The sequence below is a fragment of the Necator americanus genome, chromosome III, assembly GCF_031761385.1.
Source record: "Necator americanus strain Aroian chromosome III, whole genome shotgun sequence".
NCBI lineage: Eukaryota > Metazoa > Nematoda > Chromadorea > Rhabditida > Ancylostomatidae > Necator > Necator americanus.
Window position 1 is genome coordinate 21,499,754 of NC_087373.1, and position 17,662 is coordinate 21,517,415.

General features: G+C 45.7%; 9 protein-coding genes across 11 annotated transcripts; 2 read left to right on the forward strand and 7 right to left on the reverse strand.

Moving 5' to 3' along the window:
• Nucleotides 1–6,191: 6,191 nt before the first annotated feature.
• On the reverse strand, nucleotides 6,192–6,533 carry RB195_010393 (uncharacterized protein; the record flags this gene model as incomplete). The annotated part of the gene is made up of 1 exon (XM_064191372.1): nucleotides 6,192–6,533. One exon carries the CDS (start codon nucleotides 6,531–6,533, stop codon nucleotides 6,192–6,194), a length of 342 nt encoding a protein of 113 aa, XP_064048955.1.
• A 117-nt stretch (nucleotides 6,534–6,650) lies between these two features.
• On the forward strand, nucleotides 6,651–8,663 carry RB195_010394 (uncharacterized protein; the record flags this gene model as incomplete). Of its 3 annotated transcripts, XM_064191375.1 has the most annotated exons (2): nucleotides 6,651–7,057; nucleotides 7,672–8,392. In XM_064191375.1, the coding sequence occupies 2 exons, from the start codon at nucleotides 6,651–6,653 to the stop codon at nucleotides 8,390–8,392; spliced, it is 1,128 nt and encodes a 375-aa protein (XP_064048956.1). The 3 variants fall into 3 exon arrangements, with proteins under 3 accessions (XP_064048956.1, XP_064048957.1, XP_064048958.1); XM_064191373.1 differs by lacking the exon at nucleotides 7,672–8,392 and having other exon boundaries at nucleotides 6,651–7,064; XM_064191374.1 differs by lacking the exon at nucleotides 6,651–7,057 and having other exon boundaries at nucleotides 8,244–8,663.
• Nucleotides 8,664–8,692: 29 nt separating this feature from the next.
• RB195_010395 (uncharacterized protein) lies at nucleotides 8,693–9,184 on the forward strand (the record flags this gene model as incomplete). Its single annotated transcript, XM_064191376.1, has 1 exon — nucleotides 8,693–9,184. One exon carries the CDS (start codon nucleotides 8,693–8,695, stop codon nucleotides 9,182–9,184), a length of 492 nt encoding a protein of 163 aa, XP_064048959.1.
• Nucleotides 9,185–10,616: 1,432 nt separating this feature from the next.
• Nucleotides 10,617–11,108, reverse strand: RB195_010396 (uncharacterized protein; the record flags this gene model as incomplete). Its single annotated transcript, XM_064191377.1, has 1 exon — nucleotides 10,617–11,108. The coding sequence occupies one exon, from the start codon at nucleotides 11,106–11,108 to the stop codon at nucleotides 10,617–10,619; it is 492 nt and encodes a 163-aa protein (XP_064048960.1).
• A 29-nt stretch (nucleotides 11,109–11,137) lies between these two features.
• Nucleotides 11,138–11,557, reverse strand: RB195_010397 (uncharacterized protein; the record flags this gene model as incomplete). The annotated part of the gene is made up of 1 exon (XM_064191378.1): nucleotides 11,138–11,557. One exon carries the CDS (start codon nucleotides 11,555–11,557, stop codon nucleotides 11,138–11,140), a length of 420 nt encoding a protein of 139 aa, XP_064048961.1.
• Nucleotides 11,409–12,014, reverse strand: RB195_010398 (uncharacterized protein; the record flags this gene model as incomplete). Its single annotated transcript, XM_064191379.1, has 1 exon — nucleotides 11,409–12,014. One exon carries the CDS (start codon nucleotides 12,012–12,014, stop codon nucleotides 11,409–11,411), a length of 606 nt encoding a protein of 201 aa, XP_064048962.1.
• A 279-nt stretch (nucleotides 12,015–12,293) lies between these two features.
• On the reverse strand, nucleotides 12,294–12,626 carry RB195_010399 (uncharacterized protein; the record flags this gene model as incomplete). The annotated part of the gene is made up of 1 exon (XM_064191380.1): nucleotides 12,294–12,626. The coding sequence occupies one exon, from the start codon at nucleotides 12,624–12,626 to the stop codon at nucleotides 12,294–12,296; it is 333 nt and encodes a 110-aa protein (XP_064048963.1).
• Nucleotides 12,627–12,727: 101 nt separating this feature from the next.
• RB195_010400 (uncharacterized protein) lies at nucleotides 12,728–13,324 on the reverse strand (the record flags this gene model as incomplete). The annotated part of the gene is made up of 1 exon (XM_064191381.1): nucleotides 12,728–13,324. One exon carries the CDS (start codon nucleotides 13,322–13,324, stop codon nucleotides 12,728–12,730), a length of 597 nt encoding a protein of 198 aa, XP_064048964.1.
• Nucleotides 13,325–16,584: 3,260 nt separating this feature from the next.
• On the reverse strand, nucleotides 16,585–17,040 carry RB195_010401 (uncharacterized protein; the record flags this gene model as incomplete). Its single annotated transcript, XM_064191382.1, has 1 exon — nucleotides 16,585–17,040. The coding sequence occupies one exon, from the start codon at nucleotides 17,038–17,040 to the stop codon at nucleotides 16,585–16,587; it is 456 nt and encodes a 151-aa protein (XP_064048965.1).
• Nucleotides 17,041–17,662: the final 622 nt, after the last annotated feature.

The following is a 17,662-nucleotide window of genomic DNA, read 5'->3' on the forward strand; positions in this document are numbered from 1 at the left end:
CACATTATGCATTTGCGGGTGCATGTATTGACAGACACACACTGCCATATCAAACTCTTATTTTTAGAGATATGATTTCTTGAAATATATGCTCATATCTCTAAACAAACTATTATTGAAATTTTACCGCTTTTCTATCATATAACATCTAGGTTTGAACCGAACAATGGTTCCGACAAAGTGTGCAATAAAGCAACCTGTGTGCGTTTAAGCATTCTTTCTTGCCATTTATTCTTCAAGTTCGATTTTTTGGAAATTTCTTATGCAGCACTAATCAAGTGGCTAGCAACATTTTCCTTGGAAGTATTTCATATTTTCCTTTTAATCTTACGCAAGAATGAATATTTATTTTTGGAGAAAATAATACCATTGAAGGTAGTTAGGAGATAAATCTATCAACCAACAAAACAAAGGCAAGTTTAAACTCAAAAATTCGGAAGGTCCAATGATCCCTTCTGATATGCTCGAGTTTAAAGGCATCACTCCACGAATCCGTTATACGGGATATTAGATTATGGAGAGAGGGGTGATTTCGTCCATTTTTTCCTAAATGCCGTAAAAACGGCACAAAGGTGCGGCGCGTGCACAAGGCTGGTGCGCTCCAATCGAACTCGTTGTAGAAAATAGCGCACCGGAACGCTTGAAGCCGTATCTTCTGGGCCGTTTTTTACGGCAATTAGGAAGAAACGGACGGAATTACCCTTCTCTGCATAACATACGATCCCGTATACGAGCACTCCACCTGAAATCCGTACCACCTCATATTCGTGGGGTGATGCCTTTAATGCAAGTAGTTGAAACTGCATTATTAAGTGAAGAAGTAATGCAAATTTTGACATTTTAGCATTTCTATTGTATTCGGCTAGAAAGTGGATTCTAGAAAGCTAGGAAGTTGAGACACATTCCGCGCAGACTTCAGAAGCGCAACATTTTCTTTGCGATCGTTGATTAACTCCGTCGACCAACACTACACCCTGGGTGGCAGTCCACTACAGCTATCGGCAGTTACCCCTTTCGGTGATCTGCTCAAGTAGTGTATGGTAGTAACGCTTCATGTGTGTATCTATGAGGCAGAGGTAAGGAAAGTTAGTGGAACTGAAGATATTTTATTACTGTAGTGATGCACTGAAATCATTATAGTACTATTGCTCGACGTCCCATCTGGTTGCTTATTCGTCAAAACAGTAACACTCAGCAAACATAACTTGCACCCGCAGATGAACGAGTCAGTGGAAATAAGCTCCCCGAAAATGTTTCATCCTCAGCCATAAACACTTCTGTCCACTCTTAAAAAAATGCTGCTATGACACTATTTTGTTAAATGAACTGGTTCTTTCGAAAGCCTTTCTAAAATCCTTCTGGAGTTCCTGTGAGCTCACTGTATTCATCGTATGAGTGGGAATTTCGCTCTACTTTCCTCGGTTTCCGACTCATGAGCGCTGTTAGTTTTGCACTCAAAGAAGTTTTGGACCCGAAAATACATCTCTAACAAGCTGCGATTCCGTATTTCTTGATTTCCTTAGATTTCATAATTGCTTCCATTTTCATGGGCAGTCACGAACACGAAAGATTTCATTAATCTTCATTATTGGTGGATTGAGATTTGTGAGAAGAGTGTGCTCCACTGCTCGATGCACATAGGATATGCAGAGAATTGCTGACAAGCAGAGTGTTTAAAATCACCACGTGTAATTATTTCTACATTTGTTATCCACTATAACCATTCACATAATGGGGGAGACGAAAAAAGGAATGGTCTGGTTAGAGATCTTCCTGAATGCCACGGCTAACTTCCACGGGCATGTTTCTTGCGGAAGAGGTCACCCTCGAGACTGAACGATCCGCAATATGTGTGAACAGTTTTGTTTAGCAAACTGTCATAACCTGGTCCATTTGAAAGAACATATACATTTAAAGGCATCAGCCGGCGAATCTGGGGTGGCGCGTGTTTCAGGTTATGCTTAGTTTTAGTGTTATGCTTATACGGGGTTGTAGATTATGGGGAGGAGGGTTATTCCGTCCATTCCTTTCCAATTGCCGTAAAAAAAAAACGGCACGGAAGATGCGACGCGTGCACAAGGCTGGCGCGCTGCAATACAACTCTTCGCGGACAACAGCGCCCCGAAACGGTCGAAGCTGCATTTTCCCGGTCGTTTTTTTACGGCAATCAGGAAAAAATGGACGGGATCACCTTTCTTCCAACAATCTACGATCCCTTATAGGCATAACCCATCTGAAACCACGCTAGTTGCGTGAGGTGATGCCTTTAAAAGAATTGGAAAAAGTAATGTGGAATTCACTATTCTCTGGTTTGAGAATGAACCGAGAAATACGCCACCATTTCCCAATTTTTTGTTCTCACAATTCATAATATTAATTCAGAATAGGAAGTGCGTTAGCCTCAAAACAATTGATGCCAGATAGATTGGCGTCGACTGTCTCGAGAAGAATACACTTTGCGTTTTTGCTGTGTGAAATCTGACAACTAAATGATGATGCCCAAACCAATGATGCAACGTGACTGCAGAAATGAGTAGGTAAGCCCTACTCATTTCACCTTCACGCGATTTTAGCTACCCACCGTACCACTTCGAGCGCACCTGCTGATCGTTTTGACTCAGCATAGCGTAGCGAATTTCTCATGACCAAATCAACCGTGGAGTTCATTGAAAATTGGTACAATGATGTTTGAAAGAGGAGAACACAAGACGTTGGCGTCATAAAGCTTTACTGTTGTTCCGAGTCGAGTGCTCCAGATTATTGATGTCGGTTGCGACTGGAACAAAGGATACCTGCAACTTGAAACTTAAGGACTGCAAAGTAGTATGGAAACAATACATATTCCTTTGTCTCTTTTTACGACTGATTGACTGGGAGGTTATACCATTAGTTGGTTAACATTTACAGAAATAACTTTGTATTTATCCTCCAGAAAAATCGAGCTGCATTTGAGCGTTTAAGCGTGTGTCGTCGGCAAGAACATTAATAAAGGAAAGAAATGAAAAGAAAAAACTGGGCGTTTCTTGAACCACTTCTCGACGTCATCACAGGAATAGTTGGGTCAAAACGACATGAAGCGCGGACAGTTGCGAAACCGGCTGCGCTCGAAGTGGCGCGGTGTAGCGTAGCAGTTGGGATCGTGTAAGGATCCTTGCTACCACCAACCCTCTCTGCAGTTCGCTATGGTTCCACCTCGATTCCAATCGCTACCTCCGAAATACGGCTTCCTGCGCAGCTGCTTACGCCACTGTCCGTGTTTCATGTCGTTTTGATCCGGGTATGTTACGTAAAGGTGTTGTAGTGTCATAGTATCGTACGAGCAATGGGCTGAACCAAAATAAACTGTAGAAAAGGATAAGGATAAGATGTTAGAGGTATGTCGCTCTTTACAAGTTGGAGATTAAACTGAGAACAGACCTATGGAAAAACACAAGAACAAGGGAGAAATAGGAATTTGTGATGTTCAAAGTAATAGATTTCTTGGCCCAAGCAGGGATCACTTTGAGTAGTTAATGTCATAATACAGATTTGCTCTATCCAGCAAAGATAATTGTATCTTTCACATCTGATTCTTCACTTCTAATATTCTGTTCCAGTTCCTCTTCATGGTTACTGCGAGAATTCCTCGCATTCAGCGAAATCTACGGATTCTTTTTCAAATATTCGGGCACAGCCACATTTTCTTCTCCGAACTGAGAGTGATAATGCAGAAGCGACATTCTTTAAAGGCATCACTCCATGAATCTGAGGTGGTACGGATTTCAGGTGGAGTATTCATATACGGGATGGGAGACTATGGAGAGGGGGGTGATTCCGTTCATTTCTCTCTAATTGCCGTAAAAAAATGGCCCGGAAGATAGCTTCAGGCGTTCTGCCGCAATATTTTCTACAAGGAGTTCGACTGGAGCGCGCCGGCCTTGTGCGGCGCCGCATCTTCCGGCCGTTTTTTACGGCAATTAGGAAGAAATGGACGGAATCACCTTCCATAGTCTCCCGTCCCGTACACGAATACTCCACCTGAAATCTGCACCACCTCAGATTCGTGCGGTGATGCCTTTAACCCATTGACGACCGCGTGGCTGGCCGGCGGGCCACGCTTTTTGGGTCGCGTGGGACCGTGTGGCGTGGGCCACGGTGATAAAATTATTGGCTACAATATATTTTTAGAATTTTTCAAAGTTTTGAAGTATTTATCAGATATATTGCATTCTAACAAAGCTACATGCATAATGGTTTGGGAATTATTTATTTCTAACAGTAGCATGAACAGAAACAAAAACCAAAAAAAAAAACAAAATTGTCACAGAAATACAGAGAACGTAGCAGTTGTTCAATGCAGCTTCTGGACTTATCTTCCCAGCGGATGAGTAACCTCCTAATGCAGGACGGATACTCTAGTAATCGCTTAGCGTAGGCATTTTCGCAAGTCCCATCTGGATGCGCAGTACTATTCTTCAAATCTTTTGTATTAGTTTCTATAAATGTGGGATCTCTAGCTTTTCCGCATCCACGAATCTGAGGTGGCACGGATTTCAGATGGATTATTCGTATACGGGATAGTAGATTATGGAAAGTGGGTGATTCCGTCCACTTCTTCCTAATTTAAGTGGGTGATTCCGTCCACTTCTTCCTAATTTCCGTAAAAAAACGGCCCGGAAGATACGGCTTCGGGCGTTCTGGCGCACTATTTCCTACATGGAGTTCGACTGGCCCCGCCAGCCTTGTGCACGCGCCGCATCTTCCGGACCGTTTTTTTTACGGCAGTTAGGAAGAAATGGACGGAATCACCCCCCTCTCCATAATCTATTATCCAGTATACGAATACTCCACCTGAAATCCGTACCACCTCAGATTCGTGGGGTGATGCCTTTAAAGGCAGCGTACCACTAAATGTATGGTGCTGAGATCTTTCCGTGATTAGACAGGAGTTACAATGCATCACAACTACGAGTGTAATCACGCTCAATCCGTCTGGTGGTCTAGGAAGAAGGGGTGAAGGGCAGCCTTGAATTTGTCTCCTACAATCCTATTTGTTACGCTACGACACTACACCGACATCTCCGTCATGTTCTACAGGTCAGACTGCTACAACAAGAAGTGTGAGTTAAAGATACGGAGAGGTCCGTCCGTTGCTCGATCACATGTTGTCTCCTCTTTCAAACCTATTATTGCCGTCTTCGAATATAGTTTGCCGTTTGATGTGCAGTAGTCGTCTTGTGTCGGAGTGGCGCACCTCGCGCTCAATGAAGACGTGCACTGGACCCTCTGTACAGAACGCGACAAGCTCCTCTTCTCCTCTAGTCTTATAGCCTTTTTTTGAGTAAAATAGTTTGTGAAAAGGATTTTGTAGTCCTAGTAAAGTCTTTGTCCTTCAGTTCTATCGTTTTCATTGCTTCCAGCACGCCTCTAAGATCTTAGCTTATAGGGGTTTAATTTCTGCAGCATTTTCTTGTATTTTAGCTGCAAACTAACATAACTACAAACAATGACACCCTGGCAACAACCGAAAGCTACTTAGATAGTACTTTTTAAGTCTAGGAAATCGTACTCATGGAAGCGTAAGAGTTCGTGCTTCCTCAAAACTTAGCATAACGACTGCAAATTGTCGTTCTAAATCTGAAGGGAAAGTTGAGATTTTTAGCAAGTATTGTTAAGGCTACTTACACGTTCGTGAACCTCAAACGATTCTGAATTGAAGTGAACGCATTGGCACATCCCAAACGGATAGATTAACGCCAGACACTTTATCCTTTATCCTTAACGTCTCTCCAAAACGTTAGCCGTAATAAGGAGCCTGGAAGATCTGAACACTTGTCACATGTCTTTTCAAATGCCTCATCTAAAACAAGTTCTCATCCCATAAGCCTGCCCGCGTGGCTGTGAACTCTGCAGGCAGCCTGAGACATCACATCCGTAACGAAGAACAAAAAGAGCTCAAACTATTGTGCTTACTTAAGTAGCCGCGTTTAAATCACTAATCGATTCTATCAAGTAGTGGTCCGCTAATATCTCGGTATCACGGCATAAAAAAGAACGGTCGGAAGTTCGATGCCCACTTGGATCTTTCCATTTTCGCAAAATAGAAAAAAAAACAACTAAAACGGATGCAGAACCCACTCTTGTAGTGTTTTCACACTATTTCCTATTTTCTACACACATTGTTACACATTGATAGTGATTACATACGGTGATCACGGATCTCCCTCATTAGAGGGATTACAGCCGGTTGTCGCGGGACTACGCGACGCGTCCCCAGGTGGCGTATAGTGGGCTAATCGCGGACTACAAGCGACCTTGTACTTGTCTTGAGAGGCAAGTGGAGACGGGTTGGATTCCCTGTCGCTGCTTAGCCAGGACTGACTCATGACATCCTTGTATCCTGCACGTTGGTCCGGCAAAAAGCCTGCAATCAAGTAACTGGGAGGTGGAAGGGAGGCGGTTTGGAGTCCAACAAATAGGCTCCACACGTCCATTACGGGAGAACGGAAGTTCTCCCAAAAACTCATGGGACTAGAGGCTTGCAACCTGCCCATGGGTTTTAAAATTTTTATGCAAAACACAGTAATAGAAAAGAGTCTCTTGATTCCGGAGGAAAGCCTGGTACGGGGTTGCAGGAGTCATATAGGCTACCGAAACGGAAAAGGACTAGGATGACTATCTGTACTTACAACGCACGTACGCTTGCATCGGAAGCGGTCATGGATGATGATGCAGGGCAAGAAGTTAAGTACGACGCCATCGGACTGACTGAGACGAGACGACGTCACCCTCTAAACGCCGTATATGAAACTGGAGAAGAACTGTTTTTAGGAACATGCGACAGTAGAGGTGTTGATGGAGTTGGCGTCCTCGTCAACACGAGTATGGTAAAGAACATCGACTGTTTCGAACAACTTACGACCCGAATCGGCCTTCTGCGGATGAGAAGATGTGGTCCAACACCAGCTTTGACTATCTTCGTCGCTTACGCTCCAACATCAACTACGAAGAAGACGAAGTCGAAGCTTTCTATATGGACCTGGAGAAGTTCTACCGAGAAGATCATGCGTTCTACAAGGTTATAATTGACGATTTCAACGCCAAAATTGGCCCTAGAAGAACGCCTTAAGAGCTTCACATCGGAACCCACGGCCCTCAGTGGAATGAGGAAGGAGGGAGGCTTTCCGAGTTCATCATGACGACTAAGACCATCTGCGGGAACTCGCAATTTCAGAAGCCCTCCTCTCTACGCTGGACGTGGAAGTCACCCAGTGGAGGGTACCGTAATGAAATAGACCACATCATCGTCAATAAAAGGTTCTGCCTGACGGACGTCGCTGTTGTACCAAAGTTCTATACGGGATCGGACCATCGCCTCGTCCGAGGAAGATTTTCCTTCACAAGGAGAGCAGAGAAAGCCGCCAAGTTCAGAGAGAGAAATCCCAGGACTACCATCAACTGGGATCTCTTCGCTACACTAGCCGGCTTTTGGAAAGATTCCGCAATGGACAACATCGACGAGGAATAAGGCCGGCTTGTTGAAAACCTTCATGACTGTGTGAAGAAGGCTGAGAATTTTAAAACCACCAAGAGGCGCCTGTCTCTTGAAACTCCTGAGCTGATACGCCAGCGTGGAGCAGCACGAGCCGCAGGGAACCAAGAACTCACGTCCGAGCTCGCAAGGCTTTGCAGAGAGGCGATAAAGGAAGACCTTAAAAAGAGAAGAGCAGAAGCGCTGGCTGAAGCCGCAGAGGCGGGGAAAAGCATCCGCTATGCCTGTCGAGACTTCGCCAGTCGCAAGACGAGGATGACTGCTCTCCGGAACCCAAAGGGAACAGCCATTGCATCGAGAAGGGGGATGGAGAAAATCATCTACGACTTCTACTCTGATCTCTTCGACAGCCATGTCCACTTGTCTCCTCACCATCTGAGGGAAGACGGACACGTCATTCCAGATGTTCTCCCGTCCGAAATACGACATACTATCATGTCGGTAAGAAATCGTACGGCAGCCAGTCCCGACAGAATAAGACCAGAACACCTGAAGAGATTTCCGTCAGTACTCATCAATACCTTGGCGAGTCTCTCTACACGTTATCTGTCGGAATGCAAGGTTCCTAAGCAGTGTAAGACCAGCAAGACCGTGTTGTTGTATAAAAAGGGAGATCCACATGACATCGGCAACTATCGTCCAATCTGCCTACTGTCCGTCATCTACAAGCTCTTTACAAGAGTAATCCTTAATAGGTTTGAAAAAGTCTTGGATGAAGGACAGCCATGCGAGGAAGCAGGGTTTCGAAAAGGATTCAGCACGATTGACCACATTCACGCTGTTTCGAAACTCATCACGAGAGTACAAGATGCCGCTCTGTCTCACCTTCATCGACTTAAAGAAGGCCTTCGACTCAGCTGAGACGGAAGCGGTCGTGGAAGCCTTGGACAACCAAGGCGTTCCTACTCAGTACATAAAGGTACTTCGAGAGTTGTACAGTAACTTCACGACCGGAATTTCGCCATTCTACAAGAACATCAGCATTGACGTGAAGAGGGGGGTCCGACAGGGTGATACAGTTTCACCCAAAATATTCACAGCCACCCTCGAGAACGCAATGCGAAAGTTGGAATGGGACTACCTGGGAGTGAAGGTTGATGGTCGGCAGCTACGCCATTTGCGCCATTACTGATAACACCTAGCATCAGCCAAGCGGAACGAATGCTGACCGAATTCGACGAAACATGTGGATGCATCGGTCTTCAGCTGAACCTACAAAAGACGATGTTCATGCGGAACGGATGGGTCTCGGATGTCCAATTCACTTTCAACGGAACGAACATACCCGAATGCACCAGCTACGTTTATCTGGGTCGGGAATTGAACATGATGAACGACCTGACCCCCGAGCTGGGCAGGAGGAGAAGAGTGGCTTGGGGAGCGTACAAGAGCATCGAGGATGTAGTGAAGAAGACCAGGAACACCCGGCTCCGTGCTCAGCTCTTCAATACCACCGTACTTCCTGCTTTGACCTATGCTTCGGAAACCTGGGCATTTCGCAAGCAGGAAGAAAACGCGGTGAGCGTCATTGAACGCGCAATGAAGAGAGTGATGCTAGGAGTATCCCGTTTCACGCAAGTGAGGGACGGGATTCGAAGTCCTCTCCTACGTCAGCGATCGAAGATTAGAGACGCCGCCGCGTTTGCCAAGTAAAGTAAAATAAGGTGGGCCGGACACGTGATGCGCTTTAATGACAACCGTTGGACCAGGGCCGTGAGCGACTGGGTCCCCCGCGATATTAAGCGCACTACAGGAAGACCGTCGACCCGATGGTCAGATTTCTTCACTTTCTTCGAAGTCCTTCAAAGAAAATTATGATGCTCTTCGTGTCCCACGCAAAAAGACGAACCACTGGGCTACTCTGGCACGCGATCGGGACAAATGGAAGAATTACTGGCGCCCGCTCGAACCAGTTCGAAGATCAACGGGAGTCAAGGTGATCAAGGTGATCACCTCTTTGAATCCTATTTGATATTGACTGATGTTGGAAAAAGAACAATGCTGAACCTTTGCCTCGAACCTGCCATTTATACATAGAAACTTTCTTGTATGAGAGTAGAGTAGAGTAGAAACGTTAATAATACTAAAAGACCACATTAGCAGCAAGTGCAATAGTTCACAGTTTAACAGCTAATAAAGTTTGCATGAGTTGTGTATGCAACTGGAATCGCGAACCATAAGGAAATGCGAAGTCAAAGTAATACATCATACCGTTTTCCATTAACTCACATGATTAGGCTCATTCTTCAAAGAAACCTGGCTTTACTTAAGCTATCACAGTTAGAAAACATGTGAGAGCCTTATGTTAAGGGACTGTTTGTTTTCATTTCCACATACTTCTTTCGTCACGTTATATTTATTTGGGCCAGACTCTCTGGTTTGATTGTAACCTCTGCCTTCAATAAACGGAACCAGGTAGTACACGTCTGAGCACAAGCCTCGGGAACGTACGAGATATATAACTTTCACAGTCAAATGGCGGAAGATACCCAGATATTGCGAAGACGCGCTGCCGTCCACCACATTGCCAATACCGGACTCAAATAGATCGAATACCGAAAAGGAGCATGGAATCCTTGGTAACTTCCGTTTCGTTACGCTGAACTCGACCAGAAGGTACTCAATTTGAACGGTGCTATAGGCAGTTCACGTGAGGCACCAAATATTCTAAGCCACGGAGAAGTAACGAATGGATTCTGGAGCTATATTCGAGGTCGATACGCCTCGGCGAAGATGCGGATGACCGCATCGACATCCACCCAAGATAATATGTGCATATTTCGAAGAAGCTGGGAAAAACTTCACCTTGATCACCTTGACTCCCGTTGATCTTCGAACTGGTCGAGTGGGCGCCAGTAATTCTTCCATTTGCCCCGATCGCGTGCCAGAGTAGCTCAGTGGTTCCTCCTTTCGCATGGGACACGAAGAGCATCATATTTTTCTTTGAAGGACTTAAGAAATCTGACCATCGGGTCGACGGTCTTCCTGTAGTGCGCTTAATATCGCGGGGGACCCAGTCGCTCACGGCCCTGGTCCAACGGTTGTCATTAAAGCGCATCACGTGTCCGGCCCACCTTATTTTACTTTACTTGGCAAACGCGGCGGCGTCTCTAATCTTCGATCGCTGACGTAGGAGAGGACTTCGAATCCCGTCCCTCACTTGCGTGAAACGGGATACTCCTAGCATCACTCTCTTCATTGCGCGTTCAATGACGCTCACCGCGTTTTCTTCCTGCTTGCGAAATGCCCAGGTTTCCGAAGCATAGGTCAAAGCAGGAAGTACGGTGGTATTGAAGAGCTGAGCACGGAGCCGGGTGTTCCTGGTCTTCTTCACTACATCCTCGATGCTCTTGTACGCTCCCCAAGCCACTCTTCTCCTCCTGCCCAGCTCGGGGGTCAGGTCGTTCATCATGTTCAATTCCCGACCCAGATAAACGTAGCTGGTGCATTCGGGTATGTTCGTTCCGTTGAAAGTGAATTGGACATCCGAGACCCATCCGTTCCGCATGAACATCGTCTTTTGTAGGTTCAGCTGAAGACCGATGCATCCACATGTTTCGTCGAATTCGGTCAGCATTCGTTCCGCTTGGCTGATGCTAGGTGTTATCAGTAATGGCGCAAATGGCGTAGCTGCCGACCATCAACCTTCACTCCCAGGTAGTCCCATTCCAACTTTCGCATTGCGTTCTCGAGGGTGGCTGTGAATATTTTGGGTGAAACTGTATCACCCTGTCGGACCCCCCTCTTCACGTCAATGCTGATGTTCTTGTAGAATGGCGAAATTCCGGTCGTGAAGTTACTGTACAACTCTCGAAGTACCTTTATGTACTGAGTAGGAACGCCTTGGTTGTCCAAGGCTTCCACGACCGCTTCCGTCTCAGCTGAGTCGAAGGCCTTCTTTAAGTCGATGAAGGTGAGACAGAGCGGCATCTTGTACTCTCGTGATGAGTTTCGAAACAGCGTGAATGTGGTCAATCGTGCTGAATCCTTTTCGAAACCCTGCTTCCTCGCATGGCTGTCCTTCATCCAAGACTTTTTCAAACCTATTAAGGATTACTCTTGTAAAGAGCTTGTAGATGACGGACAGTAGGCAGATTGGACGATAGTTGCCGATGTCATGTGGATCTCCCTTTTTATACAACAACACGGTCTTGCTGGTCTTACACTGCTTAGGAACCTTGCATTCCGACAGATAACGTGTAGAGAGACTCGCCAAGGTATTGATGAGTACTGACGGAAATCTCTTCAGGTGTTCTGGTCTTATTCTGTCGGGACTGGCTGCCGTACGATTTCTTACCGACATGATAGTATGTCGTATTTCGGACGGGAGAACATCTGGAATGACGTGTCCGTCTTCCCTCAGATAGTGAGGAGACAAGTGGACATGGCTGTCGAAGAGATCAGAGTAGAAGTCGTAGATGATTTTCTCCATCCCCCTTCTCGATGCAATGGCTGTTCCCTTTGGGTTCCGGAGAGCAGTCATCCTCGTCTTGCGACTGGCGAAGTCTCGACAGGCATAGCGGATGCTTTTCCCCGCCTCTGCGGCTTCAGCCAGCGCTTCTGCTCTTCTCTTTTTAAGGTCTTCCTTTATCGCCTCTCTGCAAAGCCTTGCGAGCTCGGACGTGAGTTCTTGGTTCCCTGCGGCTCGTGCTGCTCCACGCTGGCGTATCAGCTCAGGAGTTTCAAGAGACAGGCGCCTCTTGGTGGTTTTAAAATTCTCAGCCTTCTTCACACAGTCATGAAGGTTTTCAACAAGCCGGCCTTATTCCTCGTCGATGTTGTCCATTGCGGAATCTTTCCAAAAGCCGGCTAGTGTAGCGAAGAGATCCCAGTTGATGGTAGTCCTGGGATTTCTCTCTCTGAACTTGGCGGCTTTCTCTGCTCTCCTTGTGAAGGAAAATCTTCCTCGGACGAGGCGATGGTCCGATCCCGTATAGAACTTTGGTACAACAGCGACGTCCGTCAGGCAGAACCTTTTATTGACGATGATGTGGTCTATTTCATTACGGTACCCTCCACTGGGTGACTCCCACGTCCAGCGTAGAGAGGAGGGCTTCTGAAATTGCGAGTTCCCGCGGATGGTCTTAGTCGTCATGATGAACTCGGAAAACCTCTCTCCTTCCTCATTCCACTGAGGGTCGATGTGAAGCTCTTAAGGCGTTCTTCTAGGGCCAATTTTGGCGTTGAAATCGTCAATTATAACCTTGTAGAACGCATGATCTTCTCGGTAGAACTTCTCCAGGTCCATATAGAAAGCTTCGACTTCGTCTTCTTCGTAGTTGATGTTGGAGCGTAAGCGACGAAGATAGTCAAAGCTGGTGTTGGACCACATCTTCTCATCCGCAGAAGGCCGATTCGGGTCGTAAGTTGTTCGAAACAGTCGATGTTCTTTACCATACTCGTGTTGACGAGGACGCCAACTCCATCAACACCTCTACTGTCGCATGTTCCTAAAAACAGTTCTTCTCCAGTTTCATATACGGCGTTTAGAGGGTGACGTCGTCTCGTCTCAGTCAGTCCGATGGCGTCGTACTTAACTTCTTGCCCTGCATCATCATCCATGACCGCTTCCGATGCAAGCGTACGTGCGTTGTAAGTACAGATAGTCATCCTAGTCCTTTTCCGTTTCGGTAGCCTATATGACTCCTGCAACCCCGTACCAGGCTTTCCTCCGGAATCAAGAGACTCTTTTCTATTACTGTGCTTTGCATAAATTTTAAAACCCATGGGCAGGTTGCAAGCCTCTAGTCCCATGAGTTTTTGGGAGAACTTTTGTTCTTCCGGAGTGGACATGTGGAGCTTATTTGTTGGACTCCAAACTGCCTCCCTTGCATCTCGCAGGCACTTGATTGCAGGCTTTTGGCCTGCGTGCGGGAAACAAGGATGTCATGAGTCAGTCCTGGCTTAGCAGAAACAGGGAGTCCATCTCCTGAATCCACCCGCGTCTCTGGGCAAGCACTAGGTCGCTTTTGGTTCGCGATTAGCCCTATATCCGCCACTCGGGGACGTGCCACTAACCGGCCTCGCGACTGTGATTCCTCTATGAGGGAAATCCGTGGCAAAGAGGTGATAGTTCAATAAAATGACATTGTTGTTCACATTGTTACTGAGCCATTTTTCAACCATTTTTCCAGTTCCAGCCATTTTTTCAGTTAAAATTTGCTCCAAACATTAACTTAAACGTTTACGCGAACAGATCAGAGAATTGTTGTAATGACAACAGGAAGAAGATTGTTCATCTTAGTGCAAACTAGGTATTTAAGAATTTTTGATTTTGGCTCATAACTATCAATTTTATTACGACACTCTCAATACTAAGATTAGCAGAAGCTGAGCATTGCTAGGTTAGATCAGACAGCATTGCATAATTGTAGCTTCATCGCTGAGATGAGTTTGCCGTGCAACTGCATGCCTGCCTGGAAAGAATTACCTGAGAAGCATAACAGGATCCTCAAAAGACTTAGGCAGTGGTGCAAGCTTCATTATGTTACAAATAAAAGAAAAGCAGGAAGTCGTAGCAAACGAAAGCGAAGGAAGGAGGAACTAATCGAGAACGACTGCCAAGAATTCGACGATAAACGGGTAAATTAAGGCAACTGATAGCTGACACTGATAAATAGGTCAAAACTGAAGTCGCATAGTACAATCTCACAAAGTACTCTCACACTCTCACATAGTATAATATGTAGGATATATAGGTTATAGGATGCAGGCAATGATGATGGGAACATTTGCGCTTAATCTCATCAAAACTGCTGCATATGAATAATTAAATTTTGGGGAGGAAAGAAAAAGGAAGAAGAAGGAGGAAGAAGTAATAAGAAGAAGAAGTGACCTTGGAGATTGAAAAGAGGTTCAGGATAAGAGATGAAAGTTGGCGGCAGACATTGCATACGCGAATGTATCAAGCATGTGTATTCATTCATTCACTATGTTCATTATCGGTTTATATTGAAAAGCAACTGCACTGCGATGATCAAAATTGACTTGAAGGGAGGGGAAAGAGAAAAAGAGTTAGTTTGATGTCAAGGTGCAGTGACGCACCAATACTGCAAACGTAAGGCTTCATATAACGACTACGGAAGCCAACCTAGTAGGAATTCAAAGTTAAACCGAATCTTGGCGACGAGTTCAGCGACGGGGATTGAGAAGGGGGAGTTGTGGTTAGGTCAAAGCGTAAAAAGGTGGTAAAGAAGCAAACGAACATGACTTGGTGTTGTTGTTGCACCTTACCACATCTTCACCAAGGTGAGTCGTCCTTGAACCCGTCTGAGTCCAGTTTCTTCGACATTCCTCTAGAGATCACACAGAATCTGTCACATATTCTGCGAAACGTTACGTCTGATACTCCCTTTATGGTCTTCTGCGACTACATCAGAGGGCGAGGTAAAATGTTGATGTCTACTTCGAGAAATCCACTGGTATATCATATCCACTTTTGCGTGAAGTTCTTCGTTTGCTCTTTGCTCGATAGTTCCTGGATTTCGTGACGGATAACTTTTTGTGGTCTGGCAGCTTCTCAGGAATATGGGGATATGCGGATGAAACGCAGTCGGTTAGAGGTTCCGCTGTCTGTACGATCGATCGGAGATTTGAATCCGCCTTAGTGCTCATCAAGCCTTTCATCCCTCCAGGGGCGGAATTGGCCCCAGGCTTGTCTGGTAGGATCAAAACAGTGACCCGACACAACGGCTAGCCCCGCAAGTCATTGTATAGGTCGGTTTCACGTTCGTTAACCTCAAACGACCCTAGATTGATGTGAACGTGGTCGCGCATCCCAAGCGGATTGATTAACGCCAGACACTGTATTCTTACACTGTAACTTTCTGTGGTGGGGAAATATGATGGCCCGTATTTTGCGAGTCAGAGTCAGGTGCTTCCTCGTCGAGTCATATTGGACATATTATCTTCGTCATCTGACAAATCGAAGACGGACGGAGAGATTTCAGCATTTCCTCGCTAATTCCATCGTTCCCGCCAGACCTCCCACTGTTCTATTTCTGGACACAGACAAGAACCTTCGACTCGGTCAGTGACCTCTCGTTGACCACAATGTACATCGGTCGTTGGACATGCTCGAGCATAGGGATTAATAGCGTGTGTCAGTTTAGTAAGACGTTGAAATACTTCCTCCAAATTGGCAAGGCTGCCTCACTGACAGCAACTCCATTGAGTTGAGGACAGGAGAACATCGCTTTATTTCGCAACTGTACCATTTCAGTAGAGCATAGGTTTTTTCGGGTTTCTGTCTTGCAACGTCCTTTCTAGCTTTTTCGCTCTTGAAGCCTTCGTTGTCACAATCATTCGTGCGAGCATGTGAGCCAACGACGCAACTTCCTCCTGTGGCACTTTTCCTTGCTCATATCAATATTATGGCTGATAGTAGTGCGGGCGACACATGCAGAATTGTACGTGCATCTTCTCTATGCAGTTGCAAAGGCAAGACGTCGTCTTTGTCGACATCAAAATCGGGAGTATTTTCTTCACAGCGTCTTTAATAAACTTGATGAAAGAGCCGGCATCATTAAGTTCCTAGATGGTCCGTACTCCTATATTTGTCGACACTCAATGGCAGAATTTTTTCTGTACTCTTCTTCCTTCAGAGTTGTCATGTTGGTCTTCGGTTGAGGTGGAAATCTTCGAATTGTTTTTTGGAACCATTCCGCCAAACAGAAAAATTAGATGATTCCGATGGTCGGAATCAAATGCGACGTTCCAGACAGCTCTAGATTTCAGGATTTCCGACAAAATCCCGGATTTCCGACAATTCCTTGTCAAAACGAGTTGAAGTTTGAGAGCTGCTGTCTTTCGCTAGCGCTGCTCTTCAGGCAATGAAAGTGTTGTGCTGCCATGTAAGTTGGTGGCCCCCTCTTAAGCGAGGAAGCGATTATGAGATTCATCTGTTCACAAAGATTCTATCTGTCGATTACCGTTGTTCGACGTTTGCTTTGGAGAATAATTTTCCCCAAGCTTTTTTTCGAAAACGAAAGTTTTGGGAACTGAACTTTATTTCCCACACACATCGGATTGCCTTTCGAGACCCATCTATGCACTCACATCAATCCGACAATAACCGCCTGTTGACTGGGTATCTTGGACGTCAGCGTGTTCAGTACACCACGAAAAGCGTCTTTGTAATACTTTTCAGCGGCCTCTCTAAATAGGTGAGCAATTATGACAAAGAGTTTGCATTCTCTGTGACTCCGCAGTCGTGCAACGGCGCTTTTTGACGAAGTTAACCCAACTTCGTCCAACAAGTTATTTTGCTCGTTTATAACAGTTAGAACGCAGCCTCGTACTTTCTTCTCATCAGCATCACGCCGGTATATAGTGGAGTCTCCGATCCTGATGACGATACCGTCTCTGATGCGTATTTCCTGCACTGCAACAAACGACACACAGACATATCCCAGAACTATAGGGAGGCGGCTTGTTGCAGTTTGCTTGACAATATACGGCAGGTCGGCGTGACGAAACGGATAGGTGTTGCCACAATTGCGGCCTTGCATCGAAGCTCTTGATTTTTCAGGCTGTGGATTTTGTGTGGATGTACTGGACGACGGCACCTTTTTTCAACATCAACCGGATCTTGCTCCCTGTAGCTGTGCAGGCAATGTAGCTCATATGTATGTTCCCGAACCTTGCACTAAGATAACCTGCTTTGCTCAGTGAAAGTAGGGCAACCACGGACAGGTAACAATCACAGCGGCATGCATGGTCAAAGGCATGGAACAACAAATGTAAAGTAACAAAAGAAGTCAGAGGAAATGGAAAATAAACATAAAATCTCCCGAAGAATTACTTGTTGAGACTTCAGTAAAGCTCCCAGAATTAGTGTAGTAACAATCTAAAGTGCATAAGCGAACTAATTGACACAGGAGGTGAGGGTGATGGTTACTGTTTGAGAGAATGAGTGGAGCCACAGCTTGAGAAAAACAAAATGCAACGGGTCGTAAGCGATGCCAAAATACGCTTACTAAAAGACCCTCTTCTGACATGTCTTGGAAGGCTGTAACACACGAAGATTCAACAGTAGACCACAGAGGACTACCTCAAGTTCTGTCCGCCTGAGGAACGAAACAACAGCTGAATTGTCGGGTATGTGCTTCCGGTGTAACAAATCTAAAAAGA